This window comes from Dama dama, chromosome 18 (genome assembly GCF_033118175.1).
Source record: "Dama dama isolate Ldn47 chromosome 18, ASM3311817v1, whole genome shotgun sequence".
NCBI classification, from domain to species: Eukaryota; Metazoa; Chordata; class Mammalia; order Artiodactyla; family Cervidae; genus Dama; species Dama dama.
In genome coordinates this window covers 81,459,491-81,486,976 of record NC_083698.1, presented here as the reverse complement: position 1 = coordinate 81,486,976, position 27,486 = coordinate 81,459,491, and the positions used below count along the sequence as shown (strand labels likewise).

The 27,486-nt window shown below is 36.7% G+C and overlaps 1 protein-coding gene across 1 annotated transcript; it reads right to left on the bottom strand.

Moving 5' to 3' along the window:
- Positions 1-144: 144 nt before the first annotated feature.
- ING3 (inhibitor of growth family member 3) lies at positions 145-25,918 on the bottom strand. The gene is made up of 12 exons (XM_061165683.1): positions 25,776-25,918; positions 25,459-25,530; positions 22,679-22,779; positions 20,611-20,676; positions 11,232-11,328; positions 9,244-9,315; positions 8,369-8,488; positions 7,952-8,109; positions 7,169-7,362; positions 5,180-5,372; positions 4,129-4,167; positions 145-2,597 (listed from the first exon to the last, which is right to left on the bottom strand). Exons 1-12 carry the CDS (start codon positions 25,801-25,803, stop codon positions 2,481-2,483), a joined length of 1,257 nt encoding a protein of 418 aa, XP_061021666.1. The 5' UTR covers positions 25,804-25,918; the 3' UTR covers positions 145-2,480.
- Between the last annotated feature and the right edge of the window lie 1,568 nt (positions 25,919-27,486).

The following is a 27,486-nucleotide window of genomic DNA, read 5'->3' as shown; positions in this document are numbered from 1 at the left end:
GGTCTAAGGACAAAGGGCACTAACATTGTACAAAACAAAGATGGTTAAAAATCTAAAATATGTGGAATTTGCTTTGAAGGATAAAAGAGTAAAAATATGAACTGCCCTAAAAAGGAATGATTGTACGTTTATCAAACACTCAGCTTCGTTTAGGCATTTCATTAAGCCATTTATTGCTTCAAATGTGTCACCATGAACATTTTAATATACACTCCACAGCAGTAAGGCCTCAATTTTCACCACCTATAAACTGTGAACCCACATTTGGATTTTTCTTAGGCCACCAACTGTTACACGAGTTTTGTACAACAAAGACTTTGACTGTGTATAATACCAAAAATGCTCATATACCCCGTGATGTAAATGTCACAAAGAATTATTAATAGTTGGCCACATTTTTTTTTCAATGAGGTAGTTCCATGTTTGGCCCATTATATAGATCTCAGATATTAACAGGTTCCACCCATTACTAAATAATTGCACAAAATTTTGGTTTACTTCTTTATACACGCTTCAAAATATTCAACGTTTGAGCTTAAAATTTGTCAAAATGTTTTTCTGAGTGATTTGGTCAAGTAGTGGAATTCACACACTGGAAGGGACGAGCTATAGCAGCTGGAAACAGGGATGTTCCTGACTCTGACAAGAACTTTCTCTTAAAATAAGGCTGCACGTAAGGCTTCTTCCTTGAACCAATTCCTATAAAACCGTGAGTTTAGAAAAGTCATTATGTATAAGATTAAACAATACCACTGAGCATCCCCAGGCAACATGCTAATAAGCTAATTGAATACTACATTATATATTATTTCTTTAGGGTTTATAAAATCTCCATGAAAATACTGAGTATCATAAAATCATGAGTACCCACAAACGAACCTAACTTAGTTTTACGGGCTGTCCAGTTATAAAATCAGACTGCAGTAGCTCAGAACTGTGGAATCTCGAAGCTGGAAGAGACCTTGAAAATCCCCTATCTGATCCATACCCTTTGGGTAGCATTGCATAGATTTTACAGTTTTCTACATAAGTTCTAAGAGGCTCAAAAGTGGTTTTGATTAAAACATAAATCTGATGGGCCCAGTACGTTTCAATATAAAAGAAATATGACATAATAAGTATTTCTAAAGTTTTAAGGATTTTTCTACCGACCAGACTCAATATTATACCTTAAATAAAACTTCCACTATGCAAAATTTCTAGTGTAAATAGCACCTATAGAATAAAACTTTCAGGACTGCTTACAGACATCCTGAAGCTGGCATCACCCTGGTTTAATAAGGGCCAGAGTGATTAAAGAAGTGAATTAACTGGCATACCAACATGTGGTAAAAGCAGAAAGAGAACTGAATTTTAAGCTCCAATCCAAGGGGTCTCTCTACTTCACTTTGGCCACAGTGCCTCAAGTCAAAACAACTGTAATCATTATTTTATTTAGTCTGCTGTAATTAGACTTCTTTCATGTCCCTTAGACTGAAGGAAAAGCCAGGGAGATGTTCTAGAAAAATAATTTGCATTTCAAATTTACATAAAAATGTCTTTTCCTTATTTTTGTATCACAATTCCAAGCATTATTAAAGACATAACAGATTACGCAGCATTCTGTGTCCTGGGCCTCTGTCCTTTTGAGGTTAAAGATTGGAAGTTAGTTGGAATTAAGAAATTTTCATTATTAAGTGTGTAAAGTATAAATACAAGTAATTTTTTAAAAACTTTATTTTAACACCTAATACAATTCCAATTTTAAGGATTACTTGCACAAAAAAATAAACACATTTGGTATAAAAATGTTATCACTTTAACACCCTTTCCCCTCAGCCCTCCCACCCCCACCCTCATGAACTGCACTCTGTCTGGATGCAGAAACATATAAAGACTAATGGCCCAGATTCGTTTTTACCTACAGGAGTTTCTGTTTATGTACCCAGGTACTCTAGAGGACATCAGCCCACTTTATCACATGAACCATTTCCTTCAGCCCGCTGAATTTAGTTTCACAAAGAAACAAAGCTTATTATAAGGCATTTAAAAAACCATTATCTTTTTAGAAGCACTTTTTTTTTTTGCAACCATTTATATACAGTGTTACATAACAGCTCTGGAGTACAGTACATGCAGCAGAACATACCTGTTGAATATAAAATACTTTTCTTAAAATCTTCATCGTTGGAATTCTTTGAAGTCTACATTATAGAATGCCCATTACTTGGAGAAAATGGTTGAGGAGTACAAATGTCTGCATACGTTGGCCACTGAAATAATCCAAGGCTAACTGGAATAATATTTGGAGCACACCAGGAGTGCATAAATAATTTACTTACATTATTAAAATACAACCCATAAAATTTAAGTTCAAGATCTTATAGGATTGTCTATGTAAATCCTTTAAGTGGTTGCCTGGAAATGCACTGCTTCTTCTTTTTTTAAAGTCCTATATAAAATGTTGAAGTTTTTTCCTTCCACAAACGAAATGGCCTCCCTTATTTGTGCCGACTGCCTCTCCTCTTCATGGCAGCGGTGCACTGTGGACAGTACCATTTTCCTTTGGGGGCTTCTGTCAATCCAACACATCCATAATGGAACCATTCTATGGGGCACTAGAATGCAAAAATGCCAGTAGTTTTTAGTAAAAGATTAGGAAGTATGTTAAAACATGCCCAGCAGATTAAATATGCATAATTAGATTGATGGAAACAGAACTTAGACATCTAGGAGATGGTTTTATAGCTCATTTAGTCCAACTGGTAGGGTTCAGAGATGAGGAAATGGAGACATAAAAAGTTACTCATCTTTGTTAACTCTGAGCTTCATGTAATCTACTCCCATAATCTTAAAATAATGAACACAAATCATTAATTTTTGTTAAGCTGGAGAGCATGTGGATACCAACTCACAAGAACAAGAAGTAAAGATGGGTCTCTCACATAGCAGGTAAATGTATTTTAAAGATTTTGTTTAATACTCAGCCTTATTTATTTCCTCATAAAGTAGAACAACCTACTTGTAATTAAAGGCGTAAGGATTTCCCTGGCTTTCCTTTTTTGGCATTTATCTATTTCTAGATGTGCAGGGGAAAAGAATTCCACTGTGCAATATATTAAGTGCTTCTATACTTTGACAGAAAATCTTAGCACTCCAAAGAGCACAAAATGAGAGGGATCAGAGAGAGTGTGACGCAGTATTCATAGAAATCTCATTCGTTTTTTCCACCAAGCACCCCAGAAGACAGTTTACAATGTCTTCTTGGGGCGGTTTTGCAGTCATCGTGAATAGCCCACAAGTGGGTCTACAGAGGGAGGTGGAAGGAGAGCCTTTTCTCTGTGAACTGTGTCATGGGGAGCTGGAAGTCTGGGAGGTACACACTTCTGCGTGTCAGCCCTGATCAACCTTCAGATTGTTTTAAAATTTGTAAACTCTTATTATCAACCTTAAGATCCTGACATTATTGATCAGCCCTTCTTTAGAATTCAGGCTTCTGTCACTTCTCTGAAGGAAAAGACAGACAAAAGGAAGCTGAGCAGCGTGACAGTAAGAAGGGAGTGGAAATTACTAGACAAAAATATTCTCAGCATTCAAGAAAAACATATCTCTAACCCAAAATAAGCTTCAAGGAAAATAAACAGGAATTCCTTTCTTCCAAACCTTATTTTTTAATATCAGAAATGGCTCTTACTGGCTGACACCTGCAGAGCACAGTAGAAAATATACACTAATGGGCAGACAATCACCCACATCAGAGCCCTCACCTTTGCATCACTTCTCCTGAAAGAAAGTATTATTCTAAAGTTCCAACTCTTCATTGTGATAAGAGAACCAAATCCTAGCAAACACAAAATTCTTTGGCAAAAGGGGAAAAGGGTGTTTCTAATTTTCATACAACCTGATGCCTTTTGAGAAATGTAATCTGCACATAAAACCATAAAATTACCTTTAAAGAAGTTAAAATAGGGAACACATTAAGGGACACTCTCTTATTTGGGGGAGGAATATTCCAGCCTTAATATAATTAGCATAACTGCAAACCTGTTTCCTTAGACTGAGAGACACACTAAACAAAAAATATACATTCCAGTAATAATAACATGAGACCTGTTTTTTCGCTCCTAAGTAGAAAAATTTAACACTTACATCTTGGTTATCACAGCCCACCATCTCACCATAGGATACCTAGTTAAAAGAAAATGAAATATTTTTATTATGACTATATAACAAGCACCTAAATTCAAATAATTGTTTATGATACTATAAAGAAAATAGATGGAAATACACAGAATATACAACTGAATTAAGAAACGAGGCATGTAGCTTTATATAGTTTATCGGGTTTTTTTTTCTGAAAGATTTTTGGGGTGTACAGAATAAACCAGAAATTACACGCTTTTTGAAAGTCACTTGTTCTATAAACTACCTTGACAAAGGAGTCAATTTTTTGAGTGGTTCCTTTAACAAAGATTTTAAGTTTCTTTCTTGGTTATCGACATAAAGTTTGGGCTTTTTTTTTTTTTTTTTTACTTTTTCTTGGGTTATGTTAGGTCATATATGTTTTTGCAGTCAGTAGTCCATTTTATTGAAACTTCTAAATTATGTGTTTATTACATGTCATTTCTCGTTTTTCTTTTTGCAGTTCATCACTAGCTGGAGAGTATGTGGATACCAACTCACAAGGACAAGAAGTAAGATGGGTCTCTCACATAGCGGCTAAATGTATTTTAAAGATTTTGTTTAATACTCGGCCTTATTTATTTCCTCATAAAGTAGAACAACCTACCTGTAATTAAAGACATAAGGACTTCCCTGGCTTTCCTTTTTTAGTATTTATCTATTTCTGGATGTGCAGAGGAAAAGAACTCCACTGTGCAATATATTAAGTGGTTCTATACTTTGACAGAAAATCTTAGCACTCCAAAGAGCAAAAAATGAGAGGGATCAGAGAGTGCGACACAGTATTCATTGAAATCTCATTCATCATTTCCACCAAGCATCCCAGAAGACAGTTTACAATAGTCTTCTTGGGACGGTTTTGCAGTCATCATGAACATGTCTTTTTATCAGAAGCAGGAGGAGGATATAATAAAAAACCAAAGGTATTTTACTGGAGTAAAAAGAACACTAAAAAAATGAAACAGCTCTTTTCCTACTTTATTCAGATTATGCTTTTATAGACATGTCAGACTTTTACCTGATTACAAATGCAGTATCGTGGTTCATTTGGGTCATAAGTCCAATCAACCTGACTGTTGGAATCAGATTCTGGTACTACTGTTGTTTGTTGGGAAATTTCCTGTACAACAGTTGAGGATGAAGAACATGATGATAAGGAAGAAGAGGAGGAAGAAGATGACGACTGTTGGCTTGAAGACTTGTTGTTGTTTCTGAAAAAGCAGTATCAGTTTTATTTTTCAGCATCCAGAAGAACTTAATTGAGAATAACTTCTAATTAATGGCATGAAATGAAATAACAGTAAACATAGAAAATACTCTTTAACCCTCAAGCCATCTGATAAATGGATTTAAAAGCACAACTGTTTAGAGCAAAAAGAGTAACATTTTCCATAATAGCTTATTTTTGTTTCAGATTTTCTTGTTTTCTGGAAAACAAAGATATTCAAAGGAAATTCTTTTAAAACACTTCAAAGTTTTTAGAATAAACTTTTAATCTGTTACTTCTTACCACTGATTTAAACAGTAGGCAATAATTTTAAGAATTAGTTGTGGCTTCCATACAGACATTCTTTGTATTTTTTTTTTTTCATTCTTTGTATTTTTAAGCAAACTGAATACTCTTGATCAGAATCAAAAATACAAATACACCTAAGCATTTAATGAAAATGATAACCATCAACTGATATGGGAATATTCACCTGTGTAGAACATGAAGCAGAGTGTGTTAAAATTCACAAGAAATTCACCATTATACATATGCTATTAAGTTTTTAAAATATGAAACTTTATCATCAGCAGTTATAATAAATTTGGGTCACTGAATGAATTTTTAACATATTTAGCACTTTTGTGGTAATTCTACATTGATCACTCTTTTAGAGATTCATCCACAGGAAGCACAGGAACACAGAAAATAGATCATTTACTGACAGAAAATATATTTAAAAATAAATTGATACAATTATGATATAATCCTTTTGGACTAGCAATTGAACTTTCATTATATATGCAGACCTAACACATGGAGGTACTTTGGAAAGATGGTGCCAAATGCTATTAAGTTTTCATATGTGTGATAAGTCGTTTTAGTCGTGTCTGATTCTTTATGACCCTATGGACTGTAGCCCGCCAGGCTCCTCTGTCTGTGGGCTTCTCCAGGCAAGAATCCTGGAGTGGATTGCCATGCCCTCCTCCAGGGGATCTTCTGGAACCAGGGATTGAACCCACGCGTCTCTTATGTCTCTTGCACTGGCAGGCAGGTTCTTTACCACTAGCGCCACCTGCTAAGCCCCTTTCACATGTATAAGTTCATACAATCATGCTAAGAATCATATCTACAAAATCTAGCAATATTTTCAGAATTTCAATTTAGGAGACATAATACCAAGGACTAAGACAATTTGTTTTTAATTAAAATGAAGACCAGAAAACACATGACAGAATAAGGGGTTATAAGTTAGAAAAGGTTTCATTAAATGGTTTATCTTAATGAACAAAAGAAAGTAATGAGAGGTCATCTATTAATAACCCCAATTTAAGACTTTAGAAAAATTAAGGTTTCTTAGAACTTTTTAAGGACTTTACCTCTTTCAATGTAAGTCAGTGTGAAGGAAATGTCATGTTGTCTTCCCACCTCCCCAGAGTTCATCCTGACCCATTATATATATATATATGCGTGTGTGTGTGTGTGTGTGTGTGTGTCTGCGTGTGTGTGTGTGTGTGCTGAGTCGTGCCTGACTCTTTGTGACCCCACAGCTATAGTCTGCCAGGCTCCTCTGTCCACGGGATTTCCCAGGCAAGAATACTGGAGTGGGTTGCATTTACAACTCCAGTGGATCTTTCTCCTGACCCAGGGATTGAACCCGGGTCTCCTGTTTGGCAGGCAGATTCTTTACCACTGAGCCATTTGGGAAGCTGCCTCTGTTTACTACACGGAAGTCCAGCTGGATGCTAGGTAGTCTGCACACTCAGTAAAGGTATGAGCTACTCTAACAATAAAACTTACTTGCTCTTTCTCCCACTCCTTGAGTCAGCTGTTGATGAGCTGGCGTTCTGTGTTAATGTAGTCATGAGCGCTGACGATGAAGGATAGCCAGCGGCTTCCCGGGGCATGGAAAACTCTTTTCCCAGCTGAAAGTCATTATTCTTAAATGCTTCATAACTGGCCTTTAAACTTGATGTTCTTCGTCCCTCTTTCATCTTAAAAAAGGCAGTCACTGATATTATTAATACATATAAATATGCATATTTTCTTTTGTCTTACTATTTACAGCATTATTTTGGCTTATCTAATATTATTTTGTTTTAAACCATTATGTTCATCATTGTAATTTAAGGTATTTTACATAAATTTAGGATCAGTTTTTACCCAGTTATGAGGTTAACTTACAGGATGGGTAACTCAATTTGGAACATAGATAGCCAGCACAGATGTGAACAAACTCAAGGCAACCTAAGTTCTGAGGCTACAGAGAAAGCCCTGGAACTGGAAGAAAGAATAAAGTATTGTCCCAGCAGGAGCTGTGACTTAAGTCAGGAAAATGTGTGTCCTAAGCAATTACTCTGAGAAGCGATCTATACAAGATTGTATGAATCTATTTTTTAGTTTTCACTAACAAATTTCTGCATATTTATTTCTTTAAACATCAGCTATCATAAAACTAGGATTAAAAATGAAACTATACAATGCAAGAAAACTCTTTTTGTTCACATCAAGTTATTTCTACTAGAGTCTGCCAAGGATTCAGACAAAACTTAACATTCTGTTTCCAAACCTTTTCTTTTTTACCTGAGCTGTAGCTTGAACTGCTTGAGCTGCTGCCATAGTAATTGCCCCTGCACCAGTTCCTGAAGATAAGGAGCCAATATTATAGGATGCCAGAGGTTGGGAGGAATTCACATTGTAAGCGTTGTTGGAAGCGGCCGTGGAATTATTATTTCGACAACCTGTGTAGAGTTAAAGAAGGAATGAAAATAGTTAGACAGAACAAAATGTTAGTAATCTTAAAGCATTAATATTAATATTTCTCAACACAGATATAATCATTAAATTTAAAATTTCACGTCACATTTTTTCTTCTTTCTTCTTACGGTAGACTCTAACCAGGTAAAGAATCTGTATAATTAACCTTAAATGCTGTCATTCCCCTTTATTTTAATAAAAACCAAAAAAAGAAAACAATCACATTTAAGATAATAAACTTACCTAGAGTATTTTCCTTAGAGGCATCTGATGTTAAGGTAGATAAAAGAGCTTCAGATTTAAACTTCTTTTCAGGTAAATGATCTGTTGTCGTATGGTGAGAGGTTGGGTTATATTTCCTTTCTGAATATAAATAAAGAATTCATGTGTTTTTAAATTTTAGAGAACTATGGGCAAGGCATAATACATTCATCTGGTTATAAACCAAAACAACACTATGTTTTCTGAGAAGACAAAAGAAACAGAACTCTTTGTGCCACATGTCTTATTAACAGCTGACTGCTCAGACATTTCAAAAACTTCAGTAGCAAATCAGTGAAGTAAGCCATGATGCATAGTGGTTTCATATATAACATGAGAGAACTTTTTTTCAAAACATTACCTACAATTTAAAATATTTTTCAATCAACCTTTCTTTCATATCAAATTGATTTGTCAAAAAAAGGCATCAATACAGTCAATCTAGTCAGCTAGCATCTGACTAAATCACTCATTTACTCACTAACTCAACCATTTGAGACTTTATTGTAAGCCAACAGGAGGCTAAGCACTTGAGAAAGGATGAAAAAGAACACTCCGTAGAGAGAGTCAGGTTATTTGTATCTAGAGAGCATACACTGCTGTTAGTACCACACATTCTTCCTTTGAGAAAGCCAGGGAAAACAGACTACCTGTTTCCAAATTAAATATGCTCTTCCCAAATGAAGAAGATAAATCTGCCAGTAGTTGCAATGAAAAACTGTATCTCACAAGATAAAAGAAAGGGGAGGATATCTGTTTCTCAATTGGTTGTGCAGAGCTAATGAAAGAGAATATATAGATGATACAATGAATTTGTAATTGTTTTTAAGATTTTAGCTCTCCTAAATCAAACTTACTCTCCACTGGAGTATGTGAGTGAGCATGGTGATTGTTCACTGGCTGTGAAGGAGTGTCTAATTCCAGAGATCCTTAAAAAAAAAAAACACAAAAAATGAGAGAGAAGCACAGAGATACACTGCCATGAGATGTCACCACAGAACTTTACACATCAATCAACTACAGGACTGTGGACCCTTAACCAGCAGAGGACCAGCAAGCTCTGATGCCTATGCCTGTACCATTTTAGTCAAACACATTAGAGGGTCATCACTGCCAATTTTACCCTGCGCCAATCTCATCCTCTTTCTAAACAATAAGTAATCCATTTTTTAACATTCACCTTTAAGTACAAAATGGGTCACGGCATGCTAATGTCTGGTTAAGGAATTCACCACATTTGGTACCACATAAGTGGACGAATGGATGTTATAATTTCATCACTGATGAGACCTGAAAAACTCAACCTAGCATTAACTGAGTTGAAGACCTTTTAATGGGAGATCCTAAAGTATCAGGCGATGGGACATTACTATAGGAGAGAAAACTCTTTGATCGTTAAAATGATATAGAATGTAAAGACTTCTAAAAGAAGTTAGGGATTTTGCTTGTGAAAAGTGATACATAGAATCTCAACCTCCAAGCTTTAAAATACTTTTAAAGAAATGTCCTCAGTTTATCTTGGTCCCTTCAGATGAAATTATGGCAGGGCATAGGGTGGAGCAGTTTTCATAACTTGATCTGAAGACTTTCATATGTTTGTATCCTTACAGAGGATGCTTCATTAACCTCCCTGAGGTACTGAATAGGCATGGATTTACTGCTACTCACAGCTATTATCAGCATTTCAAGAAAATAAAACATTTTGTCTCAAGATACTTATCACCCTCAGATAGGATTCCCCTGGAATGAAAGTATCACAAATAAATTAGATAATCATCTAAAGTGATGGACCTATTTTTGAATATGAAAATGCAACTATTGTACCAAGATGGATTCATGTGTGGTTGCTGCCCTAGTTGACCTGTAAAGAGTATATGAATAGACATATATGTAACCTAACACTCTAAAGAAACCTTTCATCCATGTGTAGAAACAGGTATATGTTCTTGCTACTGAAATGCACCAAGAAAAGAGATGCCTGAACCTTTAGTTAAATTATACTAGAAATCGGCCATAATACTGACTTGATTCAACTAACATTTAGTGAGTACCTACTCAGGGCTTACCATGGCACCATCTGCTTTTATGGACACTGTCTACTTAGGTTGGAAGAGCTAAATTTGTTCAAGAAACAGAGCTCATGTCTCCATTTTGGGGAAATCTCCTGAGTTAAACCCTAGGAATGATAAGAGTAAATAACAGCAGGAGATCAAGTCCAAACAGTCCAACTGCTGGGGACCAAGTGATCCCACCCAGGTGCCTCTCTCCACCACGGAGCAGGATCTGAGAAGTATCTGCAGAACCAGCATCTCCTCGGTGATGTGCACATGCATTGCAGAGAAACATGAAAACGGCTTCTTACTGAGAAGAGAAGTTTAGGAAAGCCTTCTTCAAGAAAAAGAGGAGGTGCTGAAGAACTCATTAAAATCTTTCTTAGTAACACAATTGAGGCAAAGCTTTAAGGCAGTTCTTAAGAACAAAAAATAACCACTTTCCTCAACATTTAAGTGCCTAAACAACCCATGTAATGCCAGATGACTGACTTATTTCTAAGATGGTTGCATTTCTTTAAATCTTTGCTCCTACCATTCATCTTACTGGCATATGTACATTATCAAAAAAAGAAAATGATTTAGTATGTTATCATCATACAGAGTGGATGATATATAATTTCTCCAAGTATCCACAACCCAAACAGTCCAACTGCTGGGTACCAAGTGATCCCACCCAGGTGCCACCATCCACCTAGAAGCAGGATCTGAGAAGTCTCTGCGGAACCAGTGTCTCCTTGGTGATGTGCACATGTATTGTCCAATGGTGATGGAAAATTGTAAATTTTACTTACGCCTCTCTAATATCTCTGTAATCCCAGCATTATCAGCTTCCAGTTCCATTTTAAATTTAGCCAGTTCCTGATCCAGCTTTCTCAAGTGTCGATCTACCTGTTTCAAAGAAGATCAAAGATAACTACCATATTTGGGGACAATATTAAAGTGTCAGTTTAATGAGGAAGCCTAAATCTTTACTTCTTTTAGTGCATCTGCTTTGAATCCTTGAGCAACTCAATTAACCTACACTACAGGTGTTTATTCTATAAAATGAGGTTGCTAGGCTAAATACCTCCCAAGTCTCCTTGAATAAATTTTAAGAAACCAGAATTGCAATTTGTCAGAAAATGTTTGGAGGAAGTAGGCTATGAAACATAAGCAAAGATGAGGGGTGGGTGGCACAGGAAACTTTTCATATATGCCCTGGGATTACTTTCAGCCTAATCTCCTCCTCCTTATAACAAGACCATCCACACTGCCAGACCATAGTAACTGTTACTTACAGTAAGGAATGAAAGATCCTCAGTCTACAAACAAAGAACCTCCTATACTTTACACATACATTTCTCTAAGGCAGGAAAGCAGATCATTATACTTGTAAACATTTATGTAAAGGGTTGGAACAAAAGGGGTTTTTAGCCAGAAAGCTCCATTCCACAAAAATCTTGGTCTAAATGGTTTTATTGAAATACCGTCGTACTTGGTTAAGGTGGCAAAATTGTATATTCTCATTCACCTAGAAATCTTTGGACTGATTTCCAAAGATTTTATAATACGTCAAACTAGCAACAAGTCTTCATGTATTTTTTTAAGCTTAATATTAAATATCTTGATACTTTTTCAAATTTACTGCTTTGAAGTCAAACCAAAAAAAAAAAAAAACCAAAGTTTTGAAAAATAGTCACGTCATATTATTAGCAATACCTTTTTTTCCGAATTCTAATGTCCCTCTTAATCACTGTCATAATTAAGAGTAACTTTCTTACAAATATCAAAATGTCTCCAATACATCAGAGGGCAAAAAAAATAAGTAAAACTTTCAATGAAATAACGTGTATCTAAGTGAGGGGGTAGGGAAGAAGAATACCAAGAGACAATCTGTGGGTGTTTGGTGCATTAAAAGGACTATGTTTTCCAGTCCTTGCTCAAATCTTTTGAGGTAGGCTAGTAATGTCTCCATTTTATAAATGAAGAAACTAGGCTCAGAAAGGTTAAGCAACACCTGCAAATTCAATAGCTAATGCATTACAGAAACAAGACTTAACTCTGATCTGTTTGTAATAAATTGTGCTTCACTGTTTATACCTAACATTGCCTTCTGAATTTCCACATGCAGGAGCCAATTTCTTAACTGAAAGTAATACAATTCAAATAGAAAAAACATAAAAATATTGTCTTATTATTTATATTTTGTATATTAACAGCAATCATTGGGATGCTGGTTTGTGACTTTTCAATAATTCAAAGCTAAATTTTCCTTCCATCTTCACACACATGTTATTTTTCAGAGCTTGGTAACAGCTGTAATTACAATATTTAAAATCCTATAGGGTCATATATTATAGACACATGCTCCTATTCAAAGAACCTGCAGGTAACTGAGCATCCTTTAATGGAACCACCCTTTCAATAGTAAAGTGTTGAACACAGACATCTTCTTCAAGAATATCTCTTACATTGTCAAAATTTAATCTCAAGGGAAATCAGAAAAAATACTCATGCTTAAATTCCAAGTCTACTTAATGCAATGAAAACACTCCACCACTTTTCTCACCTACGACTATATTACTAATAAATACTGAGTTCCTTTGTGTGCATGGCGCTGGGTAAATGGACAATACCTGAAGAAGGAGAGACTCCCTGCCTTCACAGGAATTAACACTTAACTGACAAATCAAGATTTACGTAAGATTTTTAACATAGTGATATAAACAAATAAATAAAGTCTCCTAGATGTAACAAAAAGAAAACAAAGGGTCAGAAGTCACACACAAAGAAAAAACATAATATTGGGATCTTGTAACCATAAAGGAGCTATGAATAAATTAGTGAAGAATGGACTGTCTTCAAATAGGTGGAAGGAAGGCGTAATAATTAAAGAACTAAAGAATGTATAGAGACACAAAGACAAAAAGCATTTTTGTCACAGGTGTAGACAGTATAGAGAGGTGAGGCCTGCATAGGTGTAGACAATACAGAAGACAAGTGTTAGCATTTCAGTTGGAAGGGTGGGGTTGGGGTGAAATGAAGAAAGGACACATACCTCCCTAACCCATTCCATCTCTGCTTTTAAGAGCCACTTAATTATATTAAAGACAGTACTAGTAAGGTTTATTATACCTGAAAATATGGAAATAACGATGGAATTCCCAATATTAGATAGCTCAGAAAAAGCAATGGGACCCAAAGAATTAATAACGCAAAAAACCAAATTCATAATTAAAAGAAAGACAGAAAAGCCTCAACCACACCATGATGGGGAGTTTTGTAAGATAGCTTCCAATCATGACCTACCTCCTGGTGGATTAAAAAAGACTATGAACTGACTACTATTATAAGCAATTATCAGACGATGAGAATTCTTTTTATTTGATTCACCACTGCTGTACTAAATCAAATTTGAAGCTGGAAAGGAAGCAGATCACAAGATTTAACTTTAGCTATAAAGCACCAGAATGTTTAAAACAGTATTGAACAGTCATAGCAAGAGTTGAACTGAACGTGACTGAAAGCTATTACTACCTATTGGGTTGGTCAAAAAGTTTGTTTCAGGTTTTCCTGTATCACCGTTTGGAAATATCCAAACAAACATTGTGGCCAACCCCACACATGACTCTGAACAGGTAAAGCACCAATCCGAGCTGATCACCATAATAGCCCCACAGGTATGAGGCAAATCAGAATCTAAGTTACTCCATCTTAGCCATAAGGTGGAATCTTATGTCCACCTAAGACACATAAGATGGCTAAGATTGATTTACAGTCGTAAACAGGGTACTGAGCCAATTGAGAAACTTTCCATTAACCATAGGTTTCTAACACGAGGCTGACCACAAAGCCTAATTATTGATTTGTTCCCCAGTAAATGGCAATAAACGGTAGCCACAGACGTTTCCTTATTCTACAACCCTAAATCATATCTTACAACCCCAAAGCATAGCCTCTTTAAATGTACTATCCTTCTGACCTTTTCAGAGACAAAGGAAATTCTGTCAAGATTATTTTTCAACATATTTAAGTTCACAAAAACATTAAAGTCACACTTGGCCTCTGCATGAAACAAACAAATCCTCAGCCTTTAATTATTTTTGCATAGAGCTGTAATCTTTTAGCCTTTCTCTCTTGTCTCTCCCAGTTTTCCAATATTCAAATTTCAAAATGTGTCACCTGATGGACTCAAACTGAACTAAATATAGCTTCTTAAAAGTCTTTCCATGATTTTATGGCTTCCAACACTGACAGATTCTGAAAGTTAGATGCTGAGTTGCCCCTTCCCAATGAGCACTCAGTCTACAATGTTCTAAGTTGAAAACCATGGCAATAAGAGAGAAATTTCTATTCATGAAGAGATCGAGTAATAGTGAATAAGGAGGGTAAACTGCGGAAGAAAGGAAATGATGGCAAATTATTTCTCTGATGATCAATCAGGAAAATGATTCTGCACATTCTGAATTATATTTAAACTGGATAAAAATTTGATCCATCTTTAGGGTGAATCAAATACTTAAGGCCTTAGCACATAAACTACATCTAATCATTCTCCTAAAAGACAATAAGGATAGGAGACAAATCAAAAGGTCAAGCTCACATAATATATTTCCTTAATTAGAGTATCAGATGAGGAATTCTCAAATTTATAGGTAAAATGTGGGCCTGAAATATAATCATCTGAGGAATAAACCAGGATATAAAAAAGGAGCAAGTTCAAGGGTATTTAGCAATGTAAGAGGCTGCTAAAACCATTCAGGCATTCACAAAAAGCTCAAGCTTTATCACAGTATATATAAATCACCTTTATTAGGTATTGTAATCTAACACAGCCTTATGACAGTGACATCTGGCTGAGGAACACAAAAAAGTGTTTAATGACTATGAGTATCAGGATTCTAGAAGGAAATTATTTTAATAAGATAGTTTTTTTTTTTTTTTTTTGGTCTGTTAGTCAAATTTCACTAAGCCTACTTAAAGTCTTCATTTGTTTCAATAAACGTCTAATTTCAAAATTTCTTCATTTGTGGATATTTATGTGGTCTCTTTTGTTTTTCCTTAATAAATGAGGTAGTACAGTGCTGGTCACAGGAATAAAAAAATTTACTACCAGTTTTAAAAGTAAATAGACTATTTTAATGGAAAAGAATACAATTAAATACTGTGCTATAGAAAACATTGAGAGGCAATATCAAACACAATTAACTATACTCAAATGCTGTATCTTAAAATCTGTAAAAATAATACCTGCTTACTTTACACTGTCATAATAATAATATGCTTAGGCAAAGCCATACATACAATCTTCTCTAAAGTGTATTCCATGCCTCAGTTTAAAATCCCTCACTGGCCTCCCGCTGCCCTGAAACTAAGAACACTGCTCCACTGGCTTTAAGCCCTGCGAGTGCTGGGTTCTGCGTGTCCCTCTCATAGCACTCTTCTTCTTTTTCATGACACACCACCCACACTGGCCTTGGTCCTGGTTTAATCTGTCAGAGCCTTTTCCACCTAAGACACTGCACTTGGTCCATCATCTGCTTGAAATGTTCTTCCTTAAGCTTGTCACATAGCTGGTTCTTCCAAGTACTACCTCAGAGGTCACCTCCTTAGGACTATGCTTATCCTGATGAGCAGACTCTTCATAGCCTCCCCTGGTTATTCACTCTTTCCCCTTCTTTCCACAATGTTTATTCCTTCATAGCACTTCGCAAAGTCTCCAATAATTTTTATTTAATAGTTTGCCCTATTCACTGCCCAACTATATCATTACTGCCCATTCTGCACCAGTGACCACTCATATCTGGAGATCTATGAATATTTGCTGAATGAGTGAAAGCTACACTCTCCCACTATGTAGAACTTACAGACAGAAGTACCACTGTTTATTTGGTAAAGGATCTATAAATAAAAATCATTGTATTTTGACACTTATACTATATCCTGTCCACTCACCTCTGCAGCACAGAGCACTCTAATATTCCATATGCTAAATGCAATAGGAATTTAATGAAAGTGCATAACTGACTTTTAACATTTTAACAATTATTTATTCATGAGAAATGATGTTAGTGACAGAAGCAAAACAAGAAGCTAAGAGTTAACTCTTAATACGATGACTTCCAGGGCCTAACAATTCTCAGATAAGATGAAGAGACTCAGAGGAGAAGTTTGGACTTGAAAAATAATTATGGTATAATTGCTAAAACTAAGTGTTCATGTGGAAAAGTAATGGCAAAATGTTTCTCAGCTTGGGTGGTGAGCGGAGGGTGGGGAGGAGAGGAAAACTGGCATTTGACAGAACAATGCTTTACGGTGTGGCGTTTGGTCTCATCAGCCTCTGGAGCTGGGGATGAAGATGAGAGGAAATTACCTCTACAAGAGAACCAAGAGAACAGGGTAACAAGCAATAAAGGTCAAGGACAGAACCCTTTCGAACACCAACCACTCTGGGCAATACCCAAGGAGACTGAGAAAGGCCACGAAGGTGGGAGGATGATGAATTAATATAAAATCTCAAGAAGGATGGCTTATATAATAAGGATACCATGGTCACCTGGACTAGCACTCAAGTATTTAATGAGATGCAAGGAGAAAGAAGGGGGGGAAGTAAATGAAAGGAGAGGGGAGAGAAAGGAAGGGACAGACGCAGGAGAGAGTGAAGACAAAAGGCAGTCTTAGAAATAAATCATGAGGGAACGGGGGAAAAACAGGTTTAACTTGGCAGAGCTGAAAGGGATGCAGTGGCTTCAGGAAAGTAGAAAACTTTGTTAGAGAAATGAGATGAAGCAAGTTTATTAAAGAGTGAGGGTCTACTATCTGCCAAGCTATGAGGTGGGTGGGTGTGGGGGGGGTGTGTGTGTGTGTATATACATACAGGTAAGAGATAGAGACAGTTCAGTTCAGTTCAGTCGCTCAGTCGTGTCCGACGCTTTGCGATCCCATGAATCGCAGCATGCCCGGCCTCCCTGTCCATCACCAACTCCCGGAGTTGACTCAAACTCATGCCCATCGAGTTGGTGATGCCATCCAGCCATCTCATCCTCTGTCATCCCCTTCTCCTCCCGCCCCCAATCCCTCCCAGCATCAGGGTCTTTTCCAATGAGTCAACTCTTCGCATGAGGTGGCCAAAGTACTGGAGTTTCAGCTTCAGCATCAGTCCTTCCAATGAACACCCAGGACTGATCTCCTTTAGGATGGACTGGTTGGATCTCCTTGCAGTCCAAGGGACTCTCAAGAGTCTTCTCCAACACCACAGTTCAAAAGCATCAATTCTTCGGTGCTCAGCTTTCTTTACAGTCCAACTCTCACATCCATACCTGACCACTGTAAAAACCATAGCCTTGACCAGACGGACCTTTGTTGGCAAAGTAACGGCTCTGCTTTTTAATATGCTATCTAGGTTGGTCATAACTTTCCTTCCAAAGAGTAAGCGTCTTTTAATTTCACGGCTGCAGTCACCATCCGCAGTGATTTTGGAGCCCCAAAAAATAAAGTCTGACACTGTTTCCACTGTCTCCCCATCTATTTCCCATGAGGTGATGGGACCAGATGCCATCATCTTAGCTTTCTGAATGTTAAGCTTTAAGCCAACTTTTTCACTCTCCTCTTTCACTTTCATCAAGAGGCTTTTTAGTTCCTCTTCACTCTCAGCCATAAGGGTGGTGTCATCTGCATATCTGAGGTTATTGATATTTTTCCTGGCAACCTTGATTCTAGCTTGTGCTTCTTCCAGCCCAGCATTTCTCATGGTGTACTCTGCATATAAGTTAAATAACCAGGGTGACAATATACAGCCTTGACGTACTCCTTTTCCTATTTGGAACCAGTCTGTTGTTCCATGTCCAGTTCTAACTGTTGCTTCCTGACCTGCATACAGGTTTCTCAAGAGGCAGGTCAGGTGGTCTGGTATTCCCATCTCTTTCAGAATTTTCCACAGCTTATTGTGATCCACACAGTCAAAGACTTTGGCATAGTCAATAAAGCAGAAATAGATGTTTTTCTGGAACGCTCTTGCTTTTTCGATGATCCAGCAGATATTGGCAATTTGATCTCTGGTTCCTCTGCCTTTTCTAAAACCAGCTTGAACATTTAGATATATGTATATATGTATACAGATGTACCTGTATCTGTCTCTGTATTTCTATCTCTCTCTGTTGAAAGAGAGAAAGAAAGCCAGAGAGCGATTGATCCAATCATCCTGGAAGGCACAAATCAATACTGTGATTTTACAGATAAGGAAACCGAAGTTCCAGGATTATGTCACTTTTCCAAATTCTTGCTGTCAGTGAAGTAGCTGAATTCATATCTGCATGAGTCCATTACGGGTCCTTGGTTTTTAACACATTCATTACATTGCATTCACTTTGTTACATCACTTTTTATTACTTCAATCTCTAGCCTAAATAATCCATCTCCCTCATAAAACTCCTAACTTTTATTTTCATTCTATGTTTTTCCATGACCTCTGAGTGAAATGCTTTCCCCTCAATACTATGCTGAATCCAGGCGCCTGAGGCTCTATATAAATTCTGTTCAAAACTCATCTCATACCCTCTAAGAAGCCAACAGTAACTCCGCTTGATTTAGTTCAATCTTTACCAGATCCCCTTAATATCCAAATGTATTCATCTTTATTTGTTAACATGTTTCTATAACAGGCTCTCCATTTTACTGTGGGCATGTCTTCCCAACTAGGTAACAGGCACCTTGAGGACAGGAGCATTTATAACATTTACTCTCCATTCCTCCACTGTACCTACATAAAACTCCATTACACCAAGTACAGAGTCGATGAACAATGAGGTTTGTAAACAAGAAATGGACACACACACATTTAAAAAGCATATGTTTGCTATATATACTTTTTCTAAATGCATGAAATACTTTTAATAAAGGTGTAAAAGTAGTAAAATAAAATAGAAACGAAAGATTAGAACCAAAGAGCTATATGATTTATAAGGCAGGTAGTTTCTAAATAAAGATTGACAACTAGTTACTATATGTGAGGAAGAATGATACTAAACAAATTAGCCTTGTATTCAAATATAAATGTCTTTTTCTATGTTTATAGACTTAATTCAAGACCAAAACAATTAAGAACTTTATTTGGGTTTCATTCCACCATAAATCAAGCCACCAGCCCACTCTACCTGTCTTTAGGCAGCATCTTTCATGAAACTGTTTTTAGAGTAACTATACGAACAAAAGAGCCTAGGTCTTTACAGCCATTAAAATATTTTCACTATATAAAAGCAATTAACCATTTTCTGTGGTTTTACACAACATATGCTTTCTAGTATAGCACTCACAATGCATAGCATACGGGGTATGTACCTTTTATCTGTGTCTTGCTCACCAATGACACCTATATTAACATGTACCCGTTCAATAAAAAAACTGTACCCAGACAAGACTACAAAAATAAGATATGAATCAATATGCTAAAGCAAATCAAAAGGGAGCATTTGTCTCCAGCTTTAACTTGCTTTGAGGCAGAACCAAAGAAGAGCATTTCCTAAAACATAAACTTTGGGAGATGCTGTATGTTTAAAAAAAAAAAAAAAGACTGTAATTATAGCAACCTGAGAAATAGTGCATATATCTATCTTCTTAGTGATTTCAATCATTAAGAAGTGCTGCCGCTACTGTTAAAAAAAGAAAAAAAAATTTTAAAGTTTATTTAATCTTGTATTTCCCAGTTTTGCCACCTGTGCCAGTTTTTGAGTACTATCTACTGGTTATCACTTAATAGACAGTTGAGTACTATCTATTAACAGATTCAAATAAGTCCCTTCTTCATTTTAATCAGACTACCAAGAACTGTCAGCACAATCCCCTTAGGTGTGTTCTGCCACAGAAACAATCTCATTTATCACGCAAGTAAACACATTACCTTAAGATAAAAATTAGTAAATAAAGTTAAACACCTATTTTAATACAAAAAAAGCCTAACATCAGCTACAATCTTACAGTGACGTAGATATGGCTAAATGTAAGGTTCTTAATTTACTGACTGTGGACTTTCTCTCGTCCACAAAGAAACCAAAAAGTGGACAGTAAACTCTGAAGTTAAATGGGATCACAAGAGCAATAATTCAGTTGAGTCTGTCCTTCTTATTACATTTAAGTCAACACCATTTAAAACATAATCCATAATTCAAATAGTTATGACTATTAATTTTTACTTACCAAGTCATATATCTGGTTTGCCAACTGAACCTTCTCATCTGCATCTTCCAAAGCTTTATAGTAATCCTGAATAAAAACATTCACGTTTTAGGAACAAATTAATGATTTAAAAATCTGTGTATCCAGGACCTATAACTGCATTTTCATTATCATGGCTTGTTATCACTGTCAGTCACTACAGGGCTTCCCTGGTGGCTCAGATGGTAAAGAATCAACCTGCAATGAGGGAGACCCAGGTTCAATCCTTGCATTGGGATGATCCCCTGGAAAAGAGAATAGTTACCTACGCCATTATTCTTGCCTGGAGAATCCCATGGACAGCGGAACCTGGTGGACTACAATCCATGGGGTTCTAAAGAGTCAGACATGACTGAGTGACTAAGCATTCAGGAACACACATTATACAAGAGCCATAAAAATCCAGTTAGGGATAGGGTGGGGATGGGATAGGATCAGAAATTTTAAACAACCAAGGATTAAAGGAAGATGTTTAGAATTCCTAGAAAAGAGATAGCCAAAAAACACCATCGAAGTCTAGCTATACTAGTAAAAATTATGTGAACCAATGAGTAATTCTTTTTCTTTAAAAATAAATGTTATTTAGGATTCATCTAATTTGTAAAGAATATTTACACTCTTCCATTTTTAAAACTTATTATAAGCAACTACTGAAAGGCTTCTGACCTGCATATCCATTGTTTCCAGTTGTTCTGTAACTCTCATTTTAAGCTAGGTATCAATTCTCCCCAATATAAAGCAAACTACTTTTTCTTAAGTTCTATGAATTTCCATGAAGTGTCAAGAGTTATTAGGGTATATCCAAGCTGTGCTACACCAAAAACCTAGTAGGAAAAAGGGATGATTTAGGATGTATATATGTGATGTCTATACTCACACACACTTGGGCCTCCAGGTATCCTGCAAGTCAGGGTTAATTCTATAAAAGATTCTCAAGTTTTTGTTCCTAACAGAAATAATATTCCCTCCATCTGGTAAAATAAATAACACAAGTAGTTTCCAAATTTCTTCTCAGTTGATTCTTGAAAAATTCTATGAAGGTTAGGGGTAAGGGAGCCATTATTACTGAGATATTAAAGGACATGTCCCACGACACAAAATCAAACTGCAGAGTCATGACCAAACCCAGGGCTTGTAAATAGTTTTTCCAATAAGTCCCCAAATTAACTAGATCATATCTTTAAAGCAAACCTTGAGAGGAGAGCTGCTACCCATTCTAATCTGGAAGGGAGCTGTAGGTACTACAAAACTTGTCAGGATTCTGTTCTCCTATGATTCCACCAACCTAGGTACTTAGCAATATATGAAATACGCTTCAAGGTTGCTAATTTTCATCCCAGTCTATTGCCCAAATTGGAAGACACTATATTGAGTTGGTCAAAAAGGTCATTTGAGTTTTTCCATAACATTTTATGGAAAACTGAATGAGCTTTTTTGGCTGACCCAACAGATCTTAAGACAAGGGAACTTTTAATTACCTGTAACTAGAACAAAACAAATTAAAACAAAAAAAATTTACTTTTTCAATGGTTTTGGAGCTCTCTAATTAGTCACTAATTATTGAAATACTTTTCTAAATTACCAAAATGCTTCAATGTTTAAAAGTTCCTACACCTGAAGCTCTAAAATGTAATGAATCATTTTTAATTTTGTAAGTCATGTTAAAATTCTAAAGAGCTATTGATAACTTTCCCTTATTTTGATATCCCCCAAACTATTTAATATTAAAATATCTTCCTCAGCTGCGCTGTGCTGAGTTGCTTAGTCATGTCCAATTTTCAACTGCTGAAAGTCGTGTTCAGTCTTTTGTGACCCTGTAGACTGTAGCCTGCCAGGCTCCTCTGTCCATGAAGTTTTTCAGGCTAGAATACTGGAGCAGGCTGCCATTTCCCATTGCAGGGGATCTCCCTGACCCAGGGATGAAGTCCGAGTCTCTTAAGTCTCCTGCACGGGCAGGTGGATTCTTTACCACCGTGCCTCCTGGGAATCCCCTATCCTCCTCGGAGAGTTTCAGTATTTACAGATAAATCATCCTGAGTGTTGGACACACCTTTTTGATGGATGCCATTTGTTCTTCTCGCCACTCTGGCTTATTTTTCTTTGCATTCATGAAGAATTCACTGACTCTTTGTTCTAGCTGATCCATTGCATCTAGGACATAATAAAAACATTTCATACTTAGATGACCAAACTCATATACTGAATATACATGCTTTGATGTGAAGAAAGATATGATATGAAAATATCTGATTACATACACTCTTTCACTTGGTCTGTAACTTAAATATGTCACATTCTAATAAAATAAATAAATAAACATATCTTAATTATCTTTGTAAAGAAAAGTTATAACTTTCCCTACTGACAATTTATTTTTGCAATTTATTTTGTAAAATATCTGATCACATACATTTTTTTACTTGGTCTCTAATTTAAATATGTCATGTTGTATAATATAAATATGCTTTATGTAATAATAAATATGTTATACTCTAATATAAATGTACTATAAATATATACTCTAATAATATAAGTATACTTTATAAATATATTTATAATTGTAATATAATTTACTAATTACCTTAGTAAAAGTTATAATTTTCCCCTAATGAAAATTTATTTTTGTAACTCCAAAACTGTTTCCGATAGTCAAAGTAGTCAGCAAATGTAGACAGAGTCCATCCCATAGTTGTTGACTAGTACAGGCTTGGGGTTCACAAACTAATGGTATTAAGTCAGGCAGATGTGCCCAAACACAATTTCTTATTGAAAGTACTACTAGATAATCCTCACTTTTCTTTCAATAAGAAAATGTGATAAAAAGGTTTTAACCTTTTGCTATATACCATTAAGCACCACATATAAATATTATTTGAGTTAAGTTTTTTCTGAAATGTGTGCTAAGAACAGTCATTTCTACGCTAAACGAGGAAAAATAAAAGGGATTTTGTTGCTGTGTAAATTGAGGAAAACTTTTTACTATATTGTTTGGGAGATCTGCAGTGCATAATAGTGCACCTCTTACCTTACAAAGAGGTATCTTTTGTTAACTCATAATACCTATTAAATTTAGACAATTCTAATTATTATAAAAAATGCAAGTTTAAAAAAAAACTCTGATTTATACAACCAAGTCGAAATTGTTAGAGAACTTAACATTTGTGATATAAAGTACAAAATAACAACTACCCTTTATTGAATGCCCACTTAGTATCAGGTACTAAACATTTTAATTTATGCATATTTCTTTTAATCCTCAAGACAATAAAAATCCCTCAGAAGCGGTAATGTGGTCAAGGCCAATGAATTAAGCCAGTAAAGCCCTAAAATGAACTCAGATCTACCTGATGACTATGCTCCATCCTGTATAAAATCCTACTTTAGCAAATATTTAGTATTTCAATTACATTAAAACGAATTTTGTGAGCAAGGTGAAGAAATACAGAATTCAGACTTCTACACCAACATGTGAACAGGTGACTTCCATGATATATCACCTTGCATTATGTACCACATAAAACCAACAGGAGGCTGAGAAAAGAACAGTCATGATCAATGGGTATGGAAGTGTGTGCAGCAGTGGTAGAGAAGTGCGGGGACAGGTTCTTAGCGACCTCAAGAATCCCACTCTGGAATATTCTGTTCTCTGATTGCTTTCCGTGATACTCCTTTCCTGCCTATCACACCCCCAAAACCCAGATCTTCTCCTAACCATACTTTTCTAAGAAAATCTGTCAGCACAAGAAATTTACCTCAATCCTAATTCTATGTATGGTCTAAATACAGCCAGAACACATGGGATCGGGAAATGTCTTCCGCAGGAACAGCCCTCAAACAGTTAAGGAGTACGTACACTTCTCCAAATCGAAAGGAGTGACACACAGCCAACAAAGTACACTGGATTATACATTTTAATTACGTATCACATAATTCACTTCACATTCCTAATTTTTAATATAGTATCTCTACAAGACAGCTGGATCAGCTGTATTATACTCATTTCACAAAGGGACAAGGTGTGTGAGGTTCTTTCACAGCATGATGGACTACAAGGGTACTGAGCACTGTTTTTGTGTTTCAAAATTCTGCCTTGTATTTACCATGTTACCTCTAAAGTTATTTATTCTTACTCTCTCTATATCGAAAACATGATCATATAAATAGTGCTCTGTGAAACAGCAAGGTTATTTTAGGGAAAAAGTATGTAGACTACCAAGCTATAACCGAAAGAAAAATAAAAAATTTTGCTACAGCAGACAAGAAGCTTTACTGTAAAATTTTATTTCCTTTCCCATTTTGACTGACAAACTATCATACTGTTTGACTGTTGAGAATGCATCCTTTATCGTGTAACTTTTCAAATGAGACATTCCAAGTTCACCACGGTCTCTAAAGAACTACATATAACCTGTGCTTCTATGTGTTGTCCGCTCTTGAATTTTGCCTAGCATGAACTTTAACAAAAATATAAATGCTGAAATCTATGTTCTACACATAAAGTCTCAAGTCAAAATCTTCGCAACATTTATGCCGATGTGCACTAAATCGTATCTACATTCTCAAAGAAAGTACAGAAACTTTTATTGCACAGTCCCAAATTCGAGAAAGGAGCATATATGCTCTAATGCCACCTTCTCTTGTAAAAGTCAGGAGAAAAGTAGTGTGGTAGACAGAAGAGGCAAGATTTGGCATTGCCAGTTCTTTTTGACAACTCCTTCTGTACTAGCGAATGAGCCGGAGGAGAGCCAAACAGCAGAGCCGCTGACGTCGATGGCACGTAAGTCTGTCACTGAACGCGCGCAGCGAACAAGGGCAAACGCGCCGACTTACTCTGCACCTGCAGGTCCATCTCGCGCATCTCGGTGAAGCGGTCCCTCAGGTCCATTGGAAGCTGCTCAATCACTGTCAAAGGGAGAGTCCGTCAGAGGGGCGGGGCCAACGGCGAAAATACGCGCTTACGTCACTGCGTGAGTGCGTGCGTCGAGGGGGGTCGAGAGAGCCCGCAGCCCACAACGAGGCTGCCAGTTACCGTGAGAAAGAAACATCCCCCGCCTCCCCCTCCCTCCCGCCATCCCGCCAGCCGGTCTACTCCCGCCCTCACCCGCCCGCAGGCAGCCCGGACGGGCCAGCCAGTTCCGCCCACTCACTTTCCAGATAGTCCTCTAGGTACAACATCGCGGCCCTTAGAGCTGGGGGAGCGAGGGGGTCCAGGGGCTTATTTGTGTCACTCGCTGTCGCCGGAGTTTTGTCCCTTCCAATATGGCGCCTCCGCTAGCAGCACCCGCTCGGCTCCGGCGGAAAAAAAAAAAAAAAGAAAAAAAAAAAAGCACTTTGGCGCCTGACGGCGCTTGCCTCACTGCCGCCCGGGGCGGTCATTGGCTGGCTGAATCAATGACGTAAACCTACTGGACCCCGCCCCCGCGCCCTTGTGGGAAGTGTAGTTTTAGTCCCTCTCCAACAAGCTTGAACTTGCTGGCAGTTCTCCACGTGGAAACTACAAAAACCAGGCGCCGGTGCGAGCCGTGCGCAGCAGAATCTGAAATGCGGTGCGGCTATTTATTTGTTGATTTTTGCACGGGGCATGACGGGAGTTGTATGCTCCTGCAGAACACAACTGGGAAGAACTTTTCACCTGTTCTTTCTTGCTGTGATTCCATGCCCCGACGTTTGTGAGTCATGGATTTCAAGTAGTGCTAGGCAGACGGCGAAGGTTCTAACGCTAGAATAATCAGCAAAGTTCGGGCAATTGGGATTGTCTAAAACAGAGCTCATTGCTGGAATGTATCCTCAGTAAACAATCCTAAAGATACAAATGGGACGTCTGGTTGGCTGCCGTATAACTAAAATAGTTTACGCTTAGAACATGGAATAAATATTTCCTGTATTGAAAGATGCATCAATAGTTCTCTATAGCCTCTTATACTTTGTATTTTGAGATCCGTCTCGTCTTCATTCTAATATAGTTGACCTATACGTACACCTGCACGGGAAAAAAAGTGAGCAACCAAGAATAACGGATGATGTCTTAATATCTAATGTGTTATTTTTGCAATATCTATATAAGGTTGAATAAATAGGCTGTATTAGAGGTCTGTCACCCCGTACGTTGTCTTTTTCTTTCGATTACTTCCCGCATTTGTTCAACCGTGTTATATTTAGCCCTTCACTGCTGAGTTTGTTTCCTTTTTCTTAAAGACGTTAACACTCAATAGAGATTGGGTATTGTTTTTTTCCACCTGTCTTTACTTTTTCCCCCCCAGGGAAGTGTGTCTTTAGTTCATAATTTAATATTCTATTTCTGTTTTTCAGATTGGAGCTGAAACACCTTATTCATTTGCATTTCTTTTCTCCCTGCTTTTTCTTATACACTAGACTTTTCCACAGTTCTTAATCAGGAGAGTTACCTGTCAGATTGATGAATCGCAAAGGAAATTTACCTGAGTCCTAATGAGAATTACCTAGTTTATTTTCTGTACTTTTATCTAAAATCCAGTGCATCCAATCTTCCACCTTCCCTTCCTTCTTCTGGCTGTTTTTAAGGCATTTTTGATATTTTTGCAATTCACGGTGATGAATCTGTTTGAATTCCTTCCTTCCCTCCTTTTCTCTTTCCTTAAAAAAAAAAAAAAAATTTTTTTTTAACCATGCTTAGGATTTAAGAGGATTTCTGAATCTCAGGAATAATGTCCTGCAACAATTATAGAAAATTCTCACCCTTTATCTTTTTAGTGTTGTTTGTTTCTCATTTTTCTCCATTATATTGTAGAACATCTGTAGGATATTGATAAGAATTTCTCACTTTATCCTCCGTTTCTCTTAGCCTTTCTTTTATATGGTCCATCTCAAATTTTTCAAACA

What these genes read in the sequence shown, in the direction of transcription:
- ING3 (XM_061165683.1), bottom strand. Translation starts at nt 25,803, where the DNA reads ATGTTGTACCTAGAGGACTATCTGGAAA. An exon ending in CCTAGAGGACTATCTGGAAA is followed by an intron (nt 25,531 to 25,775) that starts GTGAGTGGGCGG and finishes TCCCTTTGACAG; the next exon opens with TGATTGAGCAGCTTCCAATG. An exon ending in CTCTAAGGAAAATACTCTAG is followed by an intron (nt 8,110 to 8,368) that starts GTAAGTTTATTA and finishes AACTCTACACAG; the next exon opens with GTTGTCGAAATAATAATTCC.